General features: G+C 46.3%; 1 protein-coding gene across 1 annotated transcript in view; it reads left to right on the top strand.

Annotated features, from left to right (window-relative positions):
• The window catches only part of LOC144604979 (serine/threonine-protein kinase 33-like), a 73,519-nt gene that overhangs the window by 36,250 nt on the left and 16,626 nt on the right, over positions 1 to 20,643 (top strand). Inside the window, exons 3-4 of the mRNA XM_078419946.1 lie at positions 15,482 to 15,595; positions 17,062 to 17,166. Coding sequence (XP_078276072.1) covers positions 15,482 to 15,595; positions 17,062 to 17,166 — 219 coding nt within the window. The remainder of the gene's footprint in view (positions 1 to 15,481; positions 15,596 to 17,061; positions 17,167 to 20,643) is intronic.

Here is a 20,643-nt window from a genome sequence, read left to right as displayed (position 1 = left end):
TATCATAAGAGGAATAGATCAGGTAGGGTGCACAGTCTCTTGTCCAGAATAGGGGAATTGAGGACCAGAGGGCATAGGTTTAAGGTGAAGGGGAAATAATTTAATATGGATCTGAGGGGTGACTTTTTCACACAAAGAGTGGTGGGTGTATGGAATAAGCTGCCAGAGGAGGCAGTTGAGGCTGGGACTATCCCAATGTTTAAGAAGCAGTTAGACATGTACATGGATAGGACAGGTTTCAAGGGATGTGGGCCAAACGCAGGCAGGTGGGACTAGTGTGACTGGTACATGTTGGCTGAAGGGCCTGTTTCCATGCTGGATCATTCGATGACTCTCTGACTCTAAATGGTTGCCATGGGGGTCAAAAATACTTATTTGGAATAAGTTGTGGGTTTAGTTTAGTTCAGTTTAGTTTAGGGATACAGTCTGGCCCTTAGGTCCAGAGACTCTACGCCGACCATCGATCACCCCTACCCACTCGTTCTGTGTTAGCCCACTTTCCCCACTCACTCCCTGTAACCATATAACCATATAACAACTACAGCACGGAAACAGGCCCGTTCAGCCCTACCAGTCCACGCCGACCACTCTCTCTGACCTAATCTCATCTACCTGCTCTCAGACCATAACCCTCTAATCCCCTCTCATCCATATACCTATCCAATTTACTCTTAAATAATAAAATCGAGCCTGCCTCCACCACTTCCACCGGAAGCCCATTCCATACAGCCACCACCCTCTGAGTAAAGAAGTTACCCCTCATGTTACCCCTAAACTTTTGTCCCTCAATTTTGAAGCTATGTCCCCTTGTTGGAATCTTCCCCACTCTCAAAGGGAAAAGCCTACCCACGTCAACTCTGTCCGTCCCTCTTAAAATTTTAAAAACCTCTATCAAGTCCCCCCTCAACCTTCTACGCTCCAAATAATAAAGACCCAACCTGTTCAACCTCTCTCTGTAGCTTAAGTGCTGAAACCCAGGCAACATTCTAGTAAATCTCCTCTGTACCCTCTCCATTTTGTTGACATCCTTCCTATAATTTGCCGACCAGAACTGCACACCATACTCCAGATTCGGCCTCACCAATGCCCTGTACAATTTTAACATTACATCCCAACTTCTCTATTCGATGCTCTGATTTATAAAGGCAAGCATACACTAGCGGCAATTTACAGAGGGCCAATTAACCCACAAACCCGCACGTCTTTGGCATGTGAGAGGAAACCCGGAACAAAACCCACACGGTCACGGGGAGAACGTGCAAACTCCACACACAGACAACACCCGAGGTCAGGATTGAACCCGGGTCTCTGGCGCTGTGAGGCAACGGCTCTACCAGCAGCACCACTGTATCACTCTTATTAAAAGAAAGCTTAGCAAAGCCTGAGACGTGAATTAACATTTTATATCATTACTAATTCAGCTCCAAACCAGGAGTGTGCATATCCAAGGCAAGATGCCAAAAGCATAAATCCATGTTACTATCCAGTCAGTCGAACAGCCACAGATTTACGGTTTAAAAGAAATGACATACAAGTTGTGTGCTACCATGATATATTCTATGGTGGAGAGGATCTTTATCATGCTACCTGTAACATTTTGATTCTTACTTGGGGGAAAGGAAGTTGTGACCTTGAAGATCAGAAACCTTTTGTTGCTGTTTCTCCATTTCTTTCTACCGCGAGACTGCTTATTAATGCTCCATAATGTACTTTTAACTAAACAATCCCATTAAACGATCAGGCTCACTGAATATAAAGCATTCCTTGGAAAACCTCAAGATTCATAAACCAGTGATTTGTAAGTTAATAAAGTAAAGGAGCAGAATTAGGCCATTCGGCCCATCAAGTCTGCCCTGCCATTCAATCATGACTGATCTATCTTCCCCACTCAACCCCATTCTCCAGCCTTCTCCCCATAACCCCTGACACCCGTACTAATCAAGAAATTTATTATGATTTAGATATTATGATTTAGTGATACTATTATGATTTATTATATGATTTGGAAGTCCATTCCTTAGAATGGAGATGAGGAGGAATTTCTTTATCAGAGGATGGTGAATCTGTGGAATTAATTGCCACAGAAGGCCTTGCAGGCCAATGGGTATTTTAAAAGTGAAGATTGATAGGTTCTTGATTAGTAAGGGTGTCAGAGGCTACGGGGAGAAGGCAGTAGAATGGGGTTAATAGACATTAGACAATAGACAATAGACAATAGGTGCAGGAGTAGGCCATTCGGCCCTTCGAGCCAGAGGTTGAGAGGGAAAAATAGATCCACCATGATCGAACGGCAGAGCAAACTAGATGGGCCGAATGGCCTAAGTCTGCTCCTGTTTCTAATGGTTTTACGGTCCATGGTGAACAAAATTTGCCCAATTTGCTTCATAACCACACACCACTCGGGGAAGATTGGGCTGGTTGTTTTATGTCATGAGAATTGTAAGAATCTTTTGAGAAATGTTTTTATAAACTGGTGGACATTGTCACAAAGTTACAAAATACGGGGTAGGGCTATTTAAGAAAAAGGGGTAGGCCATTTAGAACTGAGATGAGGAAAAACTTTTTCAGTCAGAGAATTGTAAATCTGTGGAATTCTCTGCCTCAGAAGGCAGTGGAGGCCAATTCTCTGAATGCATTCAAGAGAGAGCTGGATAGAGCTCTTAAGGATAGCGGAGTCAGGGGGTATGAGGAGAAGGCAGGAACGGTGTCCTGATTGAGAATGATCAGTCATGATCGCATTGAATGGCGGTGCTGGCTCGAAGGGCCGAATGGCCTCCTCCTGCACCTATTGTCTATTGTCTATTGTCTAAACAGGATGTGGAGGCTTTGAAGAGGGTGCAGAGGAGGTTTGCCAGAATGCTGCTTGGATTGGAGGGCATTACCTACAAGGTTGGACAAACTTGGGAAAAAAAAGGCACAAGTCAAAGTCCTGGAGTAACTCAGTGGGTCAAACCGCAGCCCTGGAAGAGTATGGATGGGTGACGTTTTGGGTTGGGACACTTCTTCAGAGGATGCAGGGAGGCCTGATGGAAGAATATAACATGATGAGGGTCATAGATAGGATAGACTTTGTTTTCCCAGGGTGGATATGTCAAAGTCTAGAGGGCAGAGCTTGAAGGTGAGAGGGACAAAGTTTAAAGGAGATGTGGGGAACAACTTATTTTACAACTTATTTTGGAGGTTGCCTGGAACCCATGGACTTGCAAACTCCACATAGACAGTACCAGAGGTAAGAATTTACCCTTTGTCACCAAAACTGCGAAGCCGCTGCCCTTCCCAGCTGCATGCTGAATGAAGAATGCCCGTGGTGCACAGGATAATGGAAGTATTGATGGTGGTTTATTAGTTTAGCTGTATTACTGACACCTAACATCGTGAAAAGCTTTGCTATGCAAGCTACCCAAACAAATCATCCATACAAGTGTCAAGAATCGGGAGTGTTTACTTGTCAAATGTACCGACTACAGAACATTGAAATTCTTACTTGCTGCAGCTTAACAGGCCTGTAAACACACTACAGATAGATAAAGTAAAATAATCAAAAATACAATAAATTCATATTATGGGGAAAAAAATAGTGCAATGATTAGGGGAAGTTGTTAGTTAAAGTCCTTCATAGGTGAGTGAGGGAACAGTAGTTATAAATGAGGATATTTTAGAAACAATTATTGTTTTTTGTGTACCTAATTACATTAAAAGTTCGAAAGAATAGTCCTGACTCAAAATGTTGTCTAACCATTCCCTCCCAGATGCTGCCTGACCCACTGCATTACTCCAGAACTCTGTGTTTCACATTAAAAGTTCAGTGGCAGATAGCTTGAAATAAGTTTTCGGAGCAGAATTAGACCCATCAAGTCTACTCCGCCATTCAATCATGGGTGATCGATCTTTCCCTCTCAACCCCATTCTCCTGCCTTCTCCCCATAACCCCTGACACCCTGTCAATCTCTGCTTTAACAATATGCATCGACTTGGCCTCCACAGCCGCCTGTGGCGGTTAACTCCACTGATTCACCACCCTCCGACTAAAGAAATTCTCCTCATCTCCTTTAGACAATAGGTGCAGGAGGAGGCCATTTGGCCCTTCGAGCCAGCACCGCCATTCAATGTGATCATGGCTGATCATTCTCAATCAGTACCCCGTTCCTGCCTTCTCCCCATACCCCCTGACTCCACTATCCTTAAGAGCTCTATCCAGCTCTCTTTTGAATACATTCAGAGAATTGGCCTCCACTGCCTTCTGAAGCAGAGAGTTCCACAGATTCACAACTCTCTGACTGAAAAAGTTTTTCTTCAACTCGGTTCTAAATGGCCTACCCTTATTCTTAAACTGTGGCCCCTTGTTCTGGACTCCCCCAACATTGGGAACAATTCTAAAGGTACGACCTTTTATTCTGAAGCTATGGTGCTGGATTTCAGAGTGGAGTGGCCAGAATGTAGAAAGGAGGAACTGCAGATGCTGGTCTGAAGAAGGGTCCCGACCAGAAACGGCATCTACCCATGTTCACCAGAGATGCTGCCTGACTCATTGAGTTACTCCAGGCATTCCTTGAGGAGGTTTCACAGCGGAGCAGTAAAATGGAGACACAATGAACTGCAGACGCTGGTTTACAAAAAAGGACACAAAGTTCTGGAGTAACTCTACTCCAGTTACTATAATAACGTTTAAAAGACAGTTGGATAGGTACATGGATAAGAAATGTTTAGAGGGATATGGGCCAAACACAGGCAGGTGGGACTAGTGCAGATGGGGCATTTTGATCGGCATGGGCAAGTGTGGGCCGAAAGGCCTGTTTCCATGCTGTATGACTCTATGGACATAAGCCAGCTGGTCAGGTAACATCTCTGGAGAACATGGTCAATGATGTTTTAGGTTAGGACCCTTTTTCAGACTGATGCCCTGACCAATAATGTCACCTATCCATGTTCTCCAGAGATACTGACTGATCTGCTGAGTTACTCCAGCACTTTGTGTCCCTTTTTGTGTAAACTAGCATCTGCAGTTCCGTATGTCCCAATATTTGATCATCTTTGGTGATAAACAATTAATTGTATAACTTCATCTGGATATCTGGATATCTGTAAGAAGAGACTAGAGGTGTTAGTTTACACCGAAGATGGACACAAAATGCTCGAGTAACTCAACGGGTCAGGCAGCATCTCTGGAGAAAATGGTGGAATAGGTAACGTTTTGGGTCGAGACCCTTCGTGTTAAGTTCACTTGTTCCTTTCTTCACTTGTTTCCAGTCTATTTCAGAGTGAAATGTACATTGGATAAATGTGTGTTCGTCTTTGCAACCTTTGATTTTACATAGCCAAGTTTAGAACTAATTAATTGATTTGAATTTTCCAAAGTCTTAAGGTTGGTAAAATATGGCAAAAATCTTAATTGCAAGTTCGTGCCAGTGCTGGTGTGACAACAGTTTGTTGCAAACAAAATGGCCACATCCGTTACCATGGTTACAGTAATTGCCTTTTTAATTACCTTTATAAAAAACGAAAGACGAGGAAGGATTTCTTAAACTATTCTGCAAAGCGGCACAGATAAAGCGTTTTTTTTAAAAAAGTGATCGATAATATAACCATAACTCTCTGAGCTCGGGATTAAAAGCAGAATATCAACAGGCTTGATAATCCCTTTGCAAAACCCGCAAGTTAATAAGAATAGAAACTGACTACGATGTTTAAGAGTATCCAATTTAAAAGTGAATGTAACCTAAGAGCTCCCAGGTTGGTAGAGTCAAGGGCCGTGCTGCAGTCAAGTCTGTGCGGGGAATTTTTGGCAACTTACCAACTGAACGCATGCAGATTGGCAGTACTCAGGGTTGCCTGTGACATATGCAGACACCCAATATAGAGCTAGTTATTGTGGGCATAACATTGAACAGTGCTGCACAGGAACAGGCCCCTCAGTGTCTGTGTCGAACATGATGCCAAGAACAACTCTTACTTGCCTGCACTTAATCCATAAGCCTCCGTTCCCTGCATATCCATGTGCCCATCCAAAAGCCTCTTAAATGCTACTATCGTATCTGCCTCCACCACCACTCCTGGCAGCGTGTTCCAGGCACCCATCACCCTCTGTGTAAAACAACTTGCTTTTAAAACACCTCCTTTAAACTTTGCTCCACTCACTTTAAAGCTATACCTTCAAGTATTTGAGATTTCCATCCTGGGGAAAAGGTTCTGACTGTCTAATCTATCAATTCTTCTCACAATGTTATACACTTCTCTCAGGTCTGAAATCAACTTTCAGCGATGCAGCGCAAACAATCCAAGCCTGTCTTGCCGAGTTACTCCAGCATTTTGCGTATTTCCCAATGCTGTCCAACTTCTCCCTGTAGCCAATACCCTCTGATCCAGGCATCATTCTGGTAGCCCATCTCTGCACCCTCTCCAAAGCCTCCACATCCTTCCTGTAACGGGGCGATTTCTAACAATTTCAGTAGGCATTTTACCCTGTGCCTACAGGGTAAGTAACTGCAGATGCTGGTTCAAACCGAGGATAGACTCAAAAAGCTGGAGTAACTCAGCGGGGCAGGCAGCATCTCTGGAGAGAAGGAATGGGTGACGTTTTGGGTCGAGACCCTTCTTCAGACATTTGACCTTATCTGTGTTAGTGCCACTCCAGACCCTGAACAGTACAATCATTGGTTCGCCGCTTCCTGATTTCTAGAGGGGGAAAGGCCAAAGTCTTTGATCCAGTCTATGGATTGTGCTGATCATCTGAGCGTGTGCCCACAGGTTTTATGCTCACTTTCATATTTCCTTTGGGCAGTTTACACGCCAGCGGTATGAACATTGACTTCTCTAACTTCAGGTAGTCCCTGATTCCCCTCTCTATCCCCTCCCCTTTCCCAGTTCTTCCACTGGTCTTCCTGTCTCCGTCTACATCCTATCTTTGTCCCTCCCCTGACATCAGTCCGTTGAAGGGTCTCGACCCGAAACGTCACCATTTCCTTCTCTCCCTGACCCGCTGAGTTACTCCAGCATTTTGTGTCTACCTTCAATTTAAACCAGCGCCTGCAGTTATTTTTCCCGCCATACTTCGCAATCTACATTCACAAAGTTTCACGTTGCAAACGGTTCACTCTGCATTGAAAGCTGTGCATTCGAGCTCATGTATTGGCGGCACGGTAGCGCAGCGGTAGAGTTGCTGCTTTACAGCGAATGCAGCGCCGGAGACTCAGGTTCGATCCTGACTAGGGGTGCTGCACTGTAAGGAGTTTGTACGCTCTCCCCGTGACCTGCGTGGGTTTTCTCCGAGATCTTCGGTTTCCTCCCACACTCCAAAGACGTACAGGTATGTAGGTTAATTGGCTGGGTAAATGTAAAAATTGTCCCTAGTGGGTATAGGATAGTGTTAATGTACGGGGATCGCTGGGCGGCACGGGCTTGGAGGGCCGAAAAGGCCTGTTTCTGGCTGTATATATATGATATGATATGATATGATATTAAAACATAGAACAATGCAGCTCAAGAACAGGACCTTTGGCTCACACTGCCTGTGCTGAACATGATGCCAAGACCAACTGTACACTTTACTTTAGTCTTTAGACGTAAGGGATACAGCGCATAAACAGGACATTTGGCCCACAGAGTCCGCACCGACCAGCGATCCCCGTACACTAGCACTATCCTACACACTGGGGAGAATTTTTATAATTTTACCAAAGCCAATTAACCTACAATCCTGTGGGAGGAAACTGGCGCTCCTGAATAAACCCCATGTGGTCACAGAGAGAACGTACAAACTCTGTACAGCTTCTGCAAAAGGTCTCCTAGTGTGGAGGATAGAATTAGTGTGAATGGATGATCGTTGGTCGGCCAGGACAGTGGCCGAAGCACCTGCTTCCACATGATACCTCTAACCTAATCTAAACTAAGGAGATAGTCGAGGCAGGCACGACAACAGCACTTTGGGGCGGGATGTACATTATTCAAAGAGTTCAGGTTAAATATTACCTGACCCGAAACGTCGCCTAGCCATGTTCTTCAGAGATGCTGCCCGGCCCGCTGAGTTACTCCAGCATTTTGTGTCTTTTTTTGTAAACCAGCATCTGCGGTTCCTTGTGTTTCCTGATACTGTAAATGTTCTTCATCAGACCAGTGGAGGCCAATTATCTGAGTGCATTCAAGAGAGAGCTAGATAGAGCTCTTAAGGATAGCGGAGTCTGGGGGTATGGGGGTGGGGCAGCATCTCGGGAGAAAAGGATTGGGTGACGTTTCGGGTCGAGACCCTTCTTCAGACTTTGAATGGCAGTGCTGGCTCGAAGGGCCGAATGGCCTTCTCCTGCACCTATTGTCTATTGACCCTCAGTGCTGGAGCAAGTTCCACAGTAATGGTGATGAAGGACAACAGATCGACACCAACATTGCATTTGTTGTTGCTCGGTGACATGGCCAGAATCATTTTATTCAAGTTAGTGGAGTTGAATGTCAGGCGGAACCTATAACAGGTGGGCAATGCAGAACTGCACCATTACAGAAAATAAACTCACAGGGTGTACTTTTCAGACCGCTGAAACCTCTAACTGAAGTGATATTGTAGTTCATTGTGCCAGCCCATCCCCAACTTCCCAACGGAGCTATTTATGGAGAAGATAGTCACAGGACAAACTCAGGTCAGCGGGTCAGGCAGCATCTCTGGAGAAAAGGAATAGGTGACATTTTGGGGCGGAACCTTTCTTCATACTGAAAGATAGATGTGTGGGAGGGTGGGGTGAAAACTCCAGAGGTGAGAAAAGGCCAGAACAAATCAGGACCAGCAAAAGATAACTTCAGGAAGAGTAGAGTCCATAATGGCTCATTGTTGGCTAACAAGAGGGATGCTGGGATGCTAACAGTGGAACTACTTATGGATTGATTTTGAAGTAGGATGCTAAGATTGGTTAGAAGAAATCTTATCATGTCATAGCAGGTGCCATTACAATATGTAAAAGACAACTCGGACAGGTAGGTGGAGAGGAATGGTTTGGAGGGATGTGGGCCAAACGCAGGCAGGTGGGACTAGTCTAGTTGGGGCTTGTTGTTGACATAGGCGAGTTGGGCCAAAGGGTTTTATTTCCATGCTGAATGACTCCATGTCTCTTCACATTGATATGTGGTTCAGTAGACTTTCTTTGAGGATAGTCATAGAGTCATACAGCGCAGAAACAGGCTCAAGATGTCCCATCTAAGTTTATCCCATTTGCTCGTATTTGGCCCGCCCCCCTCATAACCTTTGCAATCACGTTTGACACACCCCCCTAACCCTTTTCTAACCTATTTCCTATCCTTTCCTTTCTTTGCCTTTCCCTTTCTGTCCAAGTGTGCCTCAACTATCTCCTACAGTAGCTCGTTCCGTACATCCATCACCCTCTGTGTGAAAAAGTTCCTCTCAGGTTCCTATTAAATCCTGACTACGGGTGTTGTCTGCACAGCGTTTGTAGGTTCCCCCTGTGACCACGTGGGTTTCGGCCCCACACCTCAAGGGATTGTAGATTGATTGGTTGTGGTAAGTTGTAAAATTGTCCCTGGTGTGTAGGATCGTGCTAGTATGGGGTGATCGCAGGTTGGCACCGACTCAGTGGGCCGAAGGGCCTGTTTTCACCCTTTATCTCAACAGTCTAAATGAAAGTTCAAAAGACATCGGTGAGGCTGCAATTGGGGTATTGTGTTCATCTTTGGTCACGTTGCTAGTGGAAGGTTGTCATTAAGCTTGAATGAACGTAGAGAAGATTTACGAGGATTTTACAAGGACTTGAGGGCCTGAGACATTGGGAAAGGTTGGGCAAGCTAGGACCTTATTCCTTGGAGCTCAGGAGGCTGAGGGGTCATCTTATTGAGGAGTATAAAATCATGAGGGGAATGGATAAGGTGAATGCAAAAACTCTTTTTACCCAGGGTAGGGAAATCAAGAACCAAAGGGCATAGGTTTAAGATGAGAGGGGAAAGATTTAATAAGAAACTGAAGGGTAACTTTTTCAGTCAGAGGGTAGTGGTAGGGTTGCCAACTATCTCACTCCCAAATAAGGGACAATGTGACATCACCGCCCGTGCCCCCACCCAGCCAGCGGCCACGTGCTCCCGTTCCACCAATGGCTGCCGCCCGGGCCGGGAGGCGGGTTGCCATGCAACCTCCGCTAGGCGGTGCCCGGGCCTCTGGACATACACTGTCCAGACCTACAGTGTCCGGACCTACAGTGTCCGGGCCTACAGAGACCCGAGACAAGGGCGGTCCCGTACGAGACAAACCAATTAGCCCAAAATACGGGATGTCCCGGCTAATACGGGACAGTTGGCAACCCTAGGTGGTGGGCATATGGAACGAGCTGCCAAAGGATGTAGTTGAGGCAGGTACTATAACAGCATTTAAAATACACTCAGCCAGGTTAGAGGATAGGAAAAGTTTAGAAGGATGTGGGCCAAATGAAGGCAAGTGGGACTAGCTTAGATGAAGCATCTTGGTTGGTATGGATGAGTTTGGCCAAAGTGCCTGTTTCCGTACTGCATGACTCTATGCCTCTGTCTGTGAGTGACATTATTTCACAGTCTAGCACCGCAGTTGCCAAAAAAAAGCCTATTGTCCAACTTCTCAAAGGAAGGGCTCCTAAAACAGTAACGGCCCTCAAAGCTTTGGCTGCCCCTTCGCTGTTGGATGAAGTTCCCGACAGTTGGGGCAAGTGAACTCTTTGGGGTGACATTACACAAGACTTGCATCTTTGCCAAAGTATGATCCAGGTCGTTGACCGTACACAACGGGGCCGTTTGCACTATGATTTATGCTGCAGCAGTAGCATATTTACCACAATTGATCAAAGCAGGAGCCCGATGGATAAATTGGCAAATGTTTGGCAAACGGGGCGGCACGGTGGCGCAGCGGTAGAGTTGCTGCCTCACAGCGCTGGAGACCCAGGTTCGATCCTGACCACGGGTGCTGTCTGTACGGAGTTTGTACATTCTCCCCGTGACATACATGGGTTTTCTCCAGGATCTCCGGTTTCTGCAAAGACGTACAGGTTTGTAGGTTAGGAAAAAAACTGCAGATGCAGGTTTAAAATGAAGGTCGACACAGAATGCTGGAGTAACTCAGCGGGTCAGGCAGCATTTCGGGAGAGAAGAAATGGGTGACATTTCAGGTCGAGATCCTTCAGTCCGAAGAAGGGTCTCGACCCCAAACGTAAAAATTAAAAATTAAAAATTATAAATTGTCCCTCGAGTGTGTAGGATTGAGTTAGTGTGCGGGGATCGCTGGTCGGCGTGGATGCGATGGGCCGAAGGGCCTGTTTCCATGTTGTATCTTGAAACTAAACGAAAAATGACTCATGGACCACTGCGGCACAGTGACACAGCAGTGGTGTTGCTGCCTTCCAGCGCCAGAAGCCCAGGTTCGACGCTGACTACAGGGAGCTGCCTGTGCGGAGTTTGCACGTTCTCCCTGTGAACACGTTGATTTTCTCCAGTTTCCTCCCACTTTCCAAAGATGAGCAGGTTTGTAGGTTAATTAGCTTCTGTAAATTGAGTAGAATGGGACTAGTGTATGAAGGGTGGGGGGGGGGGGGTCAGTGTGGACTTGGTGGGCCAAAGGGCCTGTTTAAGTTGCTGTATCTCTAAACTAAACTAATAAACTAACACACTGAGCTGACTGTAAACTTATTGATTTTGAACAAATCAGCGAAGCTAAAGTGGGTGTAGGAGTCACTGGGTCTCGGAGGTCAGAGAGAGAAGCCAGAGAAAGCAAAGGCTCTGCTCTCAATCAGTCAACGCTCCACAAATGTGGAGCACAGGAGAACAGCCGAGACACAGGGAAACGCAAGGAACTGCCGACGCTGGAATCTTGAGCACAGCACAAAGTGCTCGAGGAGGTCAGTGGGCCAGGCAGCATCTGTGGAGGCAAATCTCCTGAAGAGTTCCCCGACCTGAAACAACTTCTGCCCATTCCTTCCACAGATGCTCCCTGATCCTCCAGCACTTTGTGTCTAGCCAACGTAATCATCCTTGCTCGGGAAGAGGAAATAATGAAATAGAAAACGTTGGTCGTTCGAAGGAAAACACAAAGTGCTGGAGGAAGTCAATGGGTCAGGCAGCATCTGTGGAGGGAATGGGCGGGAGACGTTTCAGCTTGGAGTTCTTCTTCAGACTGATTGTAGTAGGGGGGGGGAAGGAAAGCTGGAAAAGAGATGTGGTGGCGGTACAAAGTCTGGCAAGTGATAGGTGGGCACGTGAGGGAGGGGCGGGTCTTGGTCGGCAGATGGGTGGAGTAAGAGATAATGGCTGGAGGTGGAGACAAAAATGTGTCAGAGAAGGAGAGGAGAGAGATATGTAAAGCCAAAGGGAGGGAGATGGGTGGAAGAGGACAGGGGGGGGTGTTGAATGGGGGGAGAGAGGTGGGATGGTGGGAGAAGACCATGTGCATCAGTGTGGGGATGGGAGGGTGGTGGCACCTAGGAAAGAGAGTATTACTTACAATGTCCATACCGTTAGGTTGTCAGCTATCCAAGTGTAATAAGAGGTGCTGCTCCTCCAAGTTTGCGTGTGGCTTCACCAGCATCTGCACATCCTTATGTCTCCATCGGATATCTTGTCGACCAAATTTTAGAATTCTTAATTTTGAATGAAATGAAAAGCAAGTGACAGTAAACTGAGGGGAAGAGGCGATCAATTGATTGGGTAAAAGGGAATGGAGTCCGGTGAGCTTCTTGCACACTGGAAATGGATGCAGAATGATTGTAATGCGTGGTTGCAGCTCCACTTCTACGACCAGCACACAAAGAGTCTCCCGGCTTGGGCGCCATCTTGGATCAGTGCAGTAAACAAAAGATTAATTGACAATTTCTGAGTAAACAGAGCGATTTCATGACTCAATACTCTTGGAATTATGCAGTCACTGAATGCAAAATGATGTTTTGCTGTTTGCCCTTGAGCTTCCAGGAATTAAAGATTAATCTTCTGGAAACTGTATGGCAACAATCTTACACAGAGGGAGCCATTACAGTGCGTGGGAGTTCTGGATGCATTTGGCCATTCTCATTTCTGTTGTAGAAACTAGAACAGAACAGAACAGAGCTGAGGGGATAGACACAAAATGCTGGAGTAACTAAGGACTGCTAAGGAGCTTTGACGAGCAGTTAGTTATCAACCAATTGATAATTAAAAGCCTGTCTGCCTTCTCGGTAAAGAGTCCAGGGTGTTTAATTGTCGTAAGTATTGACAACAGAACATTGAAATCCTTACTTGCTGCAGCATAGCAAGACCGCAAAAACAATAAACATAGATAATATACAGCAATAAAATAAATAAATCCATGACCACGATAATAGTGGAAAAATACAAAGGCCTTTCCGCAACTAAAGAGAGTCCATAGAGGTTCACAAGTTCGTATTCTACCTCCTGCTTCTTCTAGCTTTCTGCTCCCCTCTTACAAGCAGTCTGAAGAAGGATCTCAACCCGAAACGTCACCTGTCCATGTTCTCCAGAGGTGCTGCCCGACCTGTTGAGCTCCTCCAGCACTTTGTGTCCATAGAAGTTCATTGGTGAGGTTAGTGTTGTGTTGTGCTCAGGAGCATGATGGTTGTTGGGAAGAAGCTGTTCTTGAACCAGACGATCACGGTTTTCAGGCTCACCGAGTCCACACCGCCCAGCGATCCCCATACGCTGGTTCTACCCTACACAATATTTACAGAAGCCAATTAATCGACAAACCTGCACATCTTTGGAATGTGGGAGGAAACAGGAACACCCGGGGGAAACCAACGCGGTCAAAGGGAGAACGACCAAACTCTGTACAGACAGCACCCGTAGTCAGGATCGAACCCGGCTCTCTGGCGCTGTAAAGCAGCAACTCTACCGCTGCGCCACCGCGCCTATCTTGTGAGAGAAATGGGTGATCTGTTCAAATGCGATTCCTTGTTAAACTGATTCAAATAAATATCTGCTTTCAGCTAAAGGTGTTCCCCAAATTTCTCAGTCCCAAATACTGACGAACCAAAAAAAATGGAGGCAAGAGGGAACATAATAAATCAAGTTGTCTTCAATACTGTTTGGTGCAATAGTTTGCTCATTGTGCTCCTCTCCTCTGGGACACGTGTAGAAGTATTGCTTAGACTTGGAAGGAGGAATTCTTGCTCTGATGATCGTATAGAGAGGCAAAGCAAAATTAAATCAGTTTCAACATATCTTTGGGAGGAACGTGAAAAGGACGAGACTGCTCATTAATTTAGCAATGAACATAATTACATTTATAATTTTATTCAGGGGTGCCAGAATAATAGTCCATAAGTCACAGTGGCGCAGCGGTAGAGTTGCTGACTCACAGCGCCAGAGACCCGGGCTCGATCCTGACTGTGGGTGCCGACTGTACAGAGTTTGTACGTTCTCTCTGTAACCACGTGGGTTTTCTCCGGGTGCTCCGGTTTGCTCCCACATTCCAAAGAATGCAGAATTGTAGGTTAATTGGCTTCTGTTAATTGCCCCGAGTGTGTAAGGTAGAACTAGTGTACGGGCGATTGCTGGTCGGCATGGACTTGGTGGGCCGAAAGGCCTGTTTCTGCATCGTGTCTCTAAAGTCTGAAGTCTAACGTCTAAAGTCATAGGAACAGAATTAGGCTCATCGAGTCCATTCCGCCATTCAATCATGGATGCTCTATCTTTCCCTCTCAACCCCATTCTCTTGCCTTCTCCCCATAACTCTTACCCATCAAGAATCTGGCAATATCTGCCTTAAAAATACCCAATGACCTGGCCTCTACAGCCTTCTGTGGCAATGGATTCCACAGATTCACCACCCTGACTAAAGAAATTCCTCCTCATCTCCTTTCTAAAGGTACGTCCTTTTACGCTGAGACAATACCCTCGGGTCTTAGACTCTCCCACGAGTGGAAACACCATCTCCGCGCCCTGTCCTTTCACTATTCGGTAAGTTTCAACAAGGCTCGCCCCAATACCGCAGGCTATTCTGAATTGGAATTTTCAACTCACCCAAAAAGGGGCAAAATTATCTTTTTTTTCTGAAATGATGGGATGTAGGTTTAGCTGGCACGGTCAGCCTTCCTTGATTTCCTTTCGAAGGTGATGAACACATCCTCCCCAGTCACTGCGCTCCTAAAAGTGGAGATACAGCCACATTGCAGTCGGGTGAGTTTCTGTGCAGGACTCTGGTGAGGCTGCACTTGGAGAATTGTGTTCAGGTTTGGTCTCCCTGCAATAAGGAGAATGTTGTTCAGCGGGAAAGATTGCAGAGAAGATCTACAAGGATATTGCCAGGACTCGAGAGGCTGAGCTACAGGGAGAGGTTGGGCAGCCTAGGGCTTTATTCCTTGCAGCGCATGTGACTAAGGGGTGATGTTATGAAGGTGTATAAGATCACGATGGCAACAGATAGGGTGAATGCACAGTCTTTTTCTCGGAGTAGGGGAATCAAAAACTGGAGGGCGTAGGTTTAAGGTGAGAGGGGAAAGATTCAATAGGAACCAACTTTTTCACCCTCCCCATTGTTTTTCAGCTACTTTATCAGTTTGAACAAGACCTGGGAAAAGGCAGCTTTGGCGTCGTGATCCAAGCCACTCACATTCCCACGGACACCAAGCGGGCTATCAAAATACTCAACAAAGAGAAGGTAAGGCCCTTACCATAAAAATACATATGGTCCATGTGTTTGAGGACGGACAAAAACACTGCCAGTCCAGGGCACATTGGCTGTGGGAGTGGAAAGATGAAGAACATGGGCCGGAGGTGGATATGAGGTGGAAGCAGAACATAAAGTTTGATTAAAGATAGTTCAAAGGTCTCCGATACGGTAGATGGGAGATCAGTCTAGTTGATACAACGTTAAGGTTAGTTAAGTCAAGTCAAATGAAGCCATCGTCGAGTTTTTGTTGTCTAATGCACAGGTGCGGTGAGGTGCAGGTACAATGGCAATCATGTTTGTTAGTTTGTTGTCTAATGCACAGGTGCAGTGAGGTGCAGGTACAATGGCAATCATGTTTGTTAGTTTTTTGTCTAATCATCATATCATATCATATCATATATATACAGCCGGAAACAGGCCTTTTCGGCCCTCCAAGTCCGCGCCGCCCAGTGATCCCCGCACATTAACACTATCCTACACCCACTAGGGACAATTTTTACATTTTACCCAGCCAATTAACCTACATACCTGTACGTCTTTGGAGTGTGGGAGGAAACCGAAGATCTCGGAGAAAACCCACGCAGGTCACGGGGAGAACGTACAAACTCCTTACAGTGCAGCACCCGTAGTCAGGATCGAACCTGAGTCTCCGGCGCTGCATTCGCTGTAAAGCAGCAACTCTACCGCTGCGCTACCGTGCCGCCCCTAATGCACAGGTGCGGTGAGGTGCAGGTACAATGGCAATCATGTTTGCACCAGCGTCACACACAAGTAACAATTATTCATGAATTATATTTAACTTCTGAAAATATTGCCTCAACTTAAAAATGTGTGCGAAACATACGCAATTAGAAAGCGAGTGGTTGGTAGTGCAAGAGGTAGTGCATCGTGTTCCATTGCCAAGAGAGGAATGGGGTTGTGCAGGTTGGTTCAAAGACGTAATGGTTGTAGGAAAGTAGCTGTTCCTGAACCTGGTGGTGTGGGACTTGAGGCCTCGGTACCTCCTGCCTGATGGTAGCAGCGAGAAGAGGGCCATGGGTCGAATGGAGAGGATCCTTGATGGTAGGTGCCGCCATCTTGAGGCAGCGCTTCATGTAGATGCATTTGATGGTGAGGAGAGCCGTCCCGTGATGGACCGGGCTGAGTCCAGTCTCACTAGGTGTGAAGTACTGTCATTATTCCCTTGCATCTCCTACCAGTGCAGAGTGTGTATCGGCCCTACAGGGGATTTACGGGTCAAGCGTTGACAGGTGTGTGTCTAAACTTTCTTCAGTAATGGACAGCAGCTTTAAGAATTCTACTCTCCCCACCATCAAACGCATCTACATCAAGCGCTGCCTCATCTTGGCCGGCATGGATAAGTTGGGCCGAAGGGCCTGTTTCCCATTCTGTATGACTTTGACTCTATGACTAACTATTGTAGTTTTCAGGTGACTTTTATCTCCTCGTTTCAGGCTGGAAGCGCTGCTGTGAAATTGTTGGAGAGAGAGATTGCCATCTTGAAGATGGTGAAACATGAGCACATCATTAAACTGGAAGAGGTTTACGAAACTACGAAGGTAATGCTTTTGATGGAATGATTTTTAAATCTTTGAGAATGCCCCTGTTGCATTTTTATCCATACTGATCGTAATTGCTCCTGAATTTGGTGTGACATCCGGGAAGCTTGCACTGTTTGTGAGTTTAATTGTTTATTGAATGACATATACAGCACTGAAACAGGCCCTCCGGCCCACCGAGTCCACGCCCACCATCGTTCACCCGTTCACACCAGTTCTGCAGAGTGACTTGGACAGATTAGGCAAGTGGGCAAATGCATGGCAGATGCAATATAATGTGGATAAATGTGAGGGCCTTGGTGAGACCGCACCTGGAGTATTGTGTACAGTTTTGGTCTCCTAATCTGAGGAAAGACATTCTAGCCTTAGAGGGAGTACAGAGAAGGTTCGCCAGATTGGTCCCTGGGATGGCAGGACTTTCATATGAAGAAAGACTGGATAGACTCGGCTTGTACTCGCTGGAATTTAGAAGATTGAGGGGGGATCTTATAGAAACATATAAAATTCTTAAGGGGTTGGAGAGGCTAGATGCGGGAAGATTGTTCCCGATGTTGGGGAAGTCCAGAACAAGGGGTCACAGTTTAAGGATAAGGGGGAAGTCTTTTAGGACTGAGAGGAGAAAACATTTCTTCACACAGAGAGTGGTGAGTCTGTGGAATTCTCTGCCACAGAAGGTAGTTGAGGCCAGTTCATTGGCTATATTTAAGAGGGAGTTAGATGTGGCCCTTGTGGCTAAAGGGATCAGGGGGTATGGAGAGAAGGCAGGTACAGGTTACTGAGCTGGATGATCAGCCATGATCATATTGAATGGCGGTGCAGGCTCGAAGGGCCGAATGGCCTACTCCTGCACCTATTTTCTATGTTTCTATGTTATCCCACTTTCACATCCACTCGCTACAAACTAGGAGCAAATTTATAGAGGGTCAGTTAACCTACAAACCCGCACGTCTTTGGGAATGTGAGAGAAAATTGGAGCACTGGAGAAGACCCAAGGTGTCACAGGGAGAACGGGAAAAACTCTACACTGGCAGGTCCCAGGGTCTGGATTGAACCTGGGTCTCTGGCGCCGTGAGGCAGCTGCTCGACCAGCTGCGTTACCGTGCCGCCCCAACAACCAAGAACGTAGGAAAACAAGCTGAAGTCTTTTAATTTGTTAGATCCTATCATGATCACGCCAATTTAAAAGAACATTTGATAACATATAATTAGATCACAACTGACCCATATCACTAATCAATCTATTCATCGCTTATCCTTATTTAATAAAAACATCCACGACCAATGTGAAATTTTCAACTGGCTCACAGCCTTGCATGGGCGGCACGGTAGCGCAGCGGTAGAGTTGCTGCTTTACAACGAATGCAGCGCCGGAGACTCAGGTTCGATCCTGACTACGGGTGCTGCACTGTAAGGAATTTGTACGTTCTCCCCGTGATCTGCGTGGGTTTTCTCCGAGATCTTCGGTTTCCTCCCACACTCCAAAGACGTACAGGTATGTAGGTTAATTGGCTGGGTAAATGTTAAAAAAATTTTTTTTTTTAATTGTCCCTAGTGGGTGTAGGATAGTGTTAATGTACGGGGATCGCTGGCCGGCACGGACTTGGAGGGCCGAAAAGGCCTGTTTCCGGCTGTATATATATGATGATGACGATGATGTTCTAGATTATGACCTAGATCTTTCTCTTGTTTCAAGTGGGTTTTTTTCTAAGCAGACCGTATTTATTTATGTGAAGGCACAGTCCTAGAGAAACTCAGCAGGTCAGGCGGGGAATTCTGGAGGGGAATGAACAGCCAATGCTTCAGCAAGCCATTTCAACAGGGTAGACAGAACATTGAAACGGTACAGCACAAGAACAGGCCCTTCGGCCCACAATGTCTGTGCCAAACATAATGCCAAGACCAACTCTTATCTGCCTGCACGTGATCCATATGCCTCTATTCCCCGCACTACCATGTGCCTATTCAAAACCTTCTTAAACGCCACTATCGTATCTGCCTCCACCACCACCCCTGGCAGCGCGTTCCAAGCACCCGCCACCCTCCGTGTAAAAACCTTGCCCCGCACATCTCCTTTAAACTTTCCCCCTCTCTCCATAAAGCTATGCCCTCTAGTCTTTGGCATCTCTACCCTGGGGAAAAAAGGCTGTGACTGTCTACCCTGAATACTGCCGAGGCATTGTTCTTTAGATGAGGTCTTATAGCAGAGGAATCTTCAAGTTGACGTGAAGGTGAAACGTTCCATCGAACTGCCCAAACACAGTGGCAAAGATGTCTTTGTCAATGTTTGGGCAGCACAGTGGAGCAGGTGGTAGAGCTGCTGCCTCGTAGCGCCAAAGACCCAGGTTCGATCCTGACGTTGGGCGCTGTCCGTGTGGAGTTTGCACGTTCTCCCCATGACTGTGTGGCCAACCTAATTGAAGACATCCCCCCCACTCCGGTCATTCCTTCTTCTCCCTGCTCCTGTCCGGCAGAAGGTACAGAAGCATGGAAGCGCGCACCACCAGACTCAGGGACAGCTTCTTCCCCTCTGGTATCAGGCTGCTGAGCATTCCACAAGCTAGGGCACTGTCCGATTCACCTCTACCCCCATTGCGGACATTGGACTGTGTCTCTGGAACTGACGCGCTACAATGCTGAGAACTATATTCTGCACTCCGTATCTCCCCCTTTGTTCTACCTGTTGTACTTGAGTTTGACTTGATTGTATTTATGTATTATCTGATCGGATTGGATAGCAGGCAAAACAAAGCTTTTCACTGTACCTCGCTGTACCACGTGACAATAATCAACCTGAACCTATTACAAATATCTAAAAAGGATACAGGTACATACAAGGCGCCACTTTCTCAGGGGTCTAAACTCAGGGGTCTTACCTTCCATGACCAACCCAATACTTCCCCAAATAGGAACATTCCCCTTCAAGATGAAATTAGAAATTCATCTAAAAATCATATGCAAGCCTCATTAAAATCATTACTTGCAAATTTTTTGGATGGAATGATACAACATGGAAACAGGCCCTTCGGCCCACCAAGTCCACACTGACCATTAATCACCTGTTCACCCTAGTTCTACGTTATCCCACTTTATCATTCACTCCTTGCACACGAGGGGGCAATTTACAGAGGGACAGTTAACCTACAAACCCACACGACTCTAAAGCCTCCACATACTTCCTGTACTGGGGGACCACCAGAATTGCACACAACAGCGTGCAGTGTAGGTTTACTAGGTTAATTCCCGGAATGGCGGGACTATCATATGTTGAAAGACGGGAGCGACTAGGCTAGTATACACTGGAATTTAGAAGGATGAGAGGAGATCTTATCGAAACGTATAAGATTATTAAGGGGTTGGACACGTTAGAGGCAGGAAACATGTTCCCAATGTTGGGGGAGTCCAGAACCAGGGGCCACTGTTTAAGAATTAAGGGGTGGGCCATTTAGAACGGAGATGAGGAAAAACTTTTTCAGTCAG

This window comes from Rhinoraja longicauda, chromosome 23, assembly GCF_053455715.1.
Source record: "Rhinoraja longicauda isolate Sanriku21f chromosome 23, sRhiLon1.1, whole genome shotgun sequence".
In the NCBI taxonomy this organism is placed as follows: domain Eukaryota; kingdom Metazoa; phylum Chordata; class Chondrichthyes; order Rajiformes; family Arhynchobatidae; genus Rhinoraja; species Rhinoraja longicauda.
The sequence above is the reverse complement of the archived record's forward strand: the minus strand, read 5'-3'. Positions and strand labels throughout refer to the sequence as shown.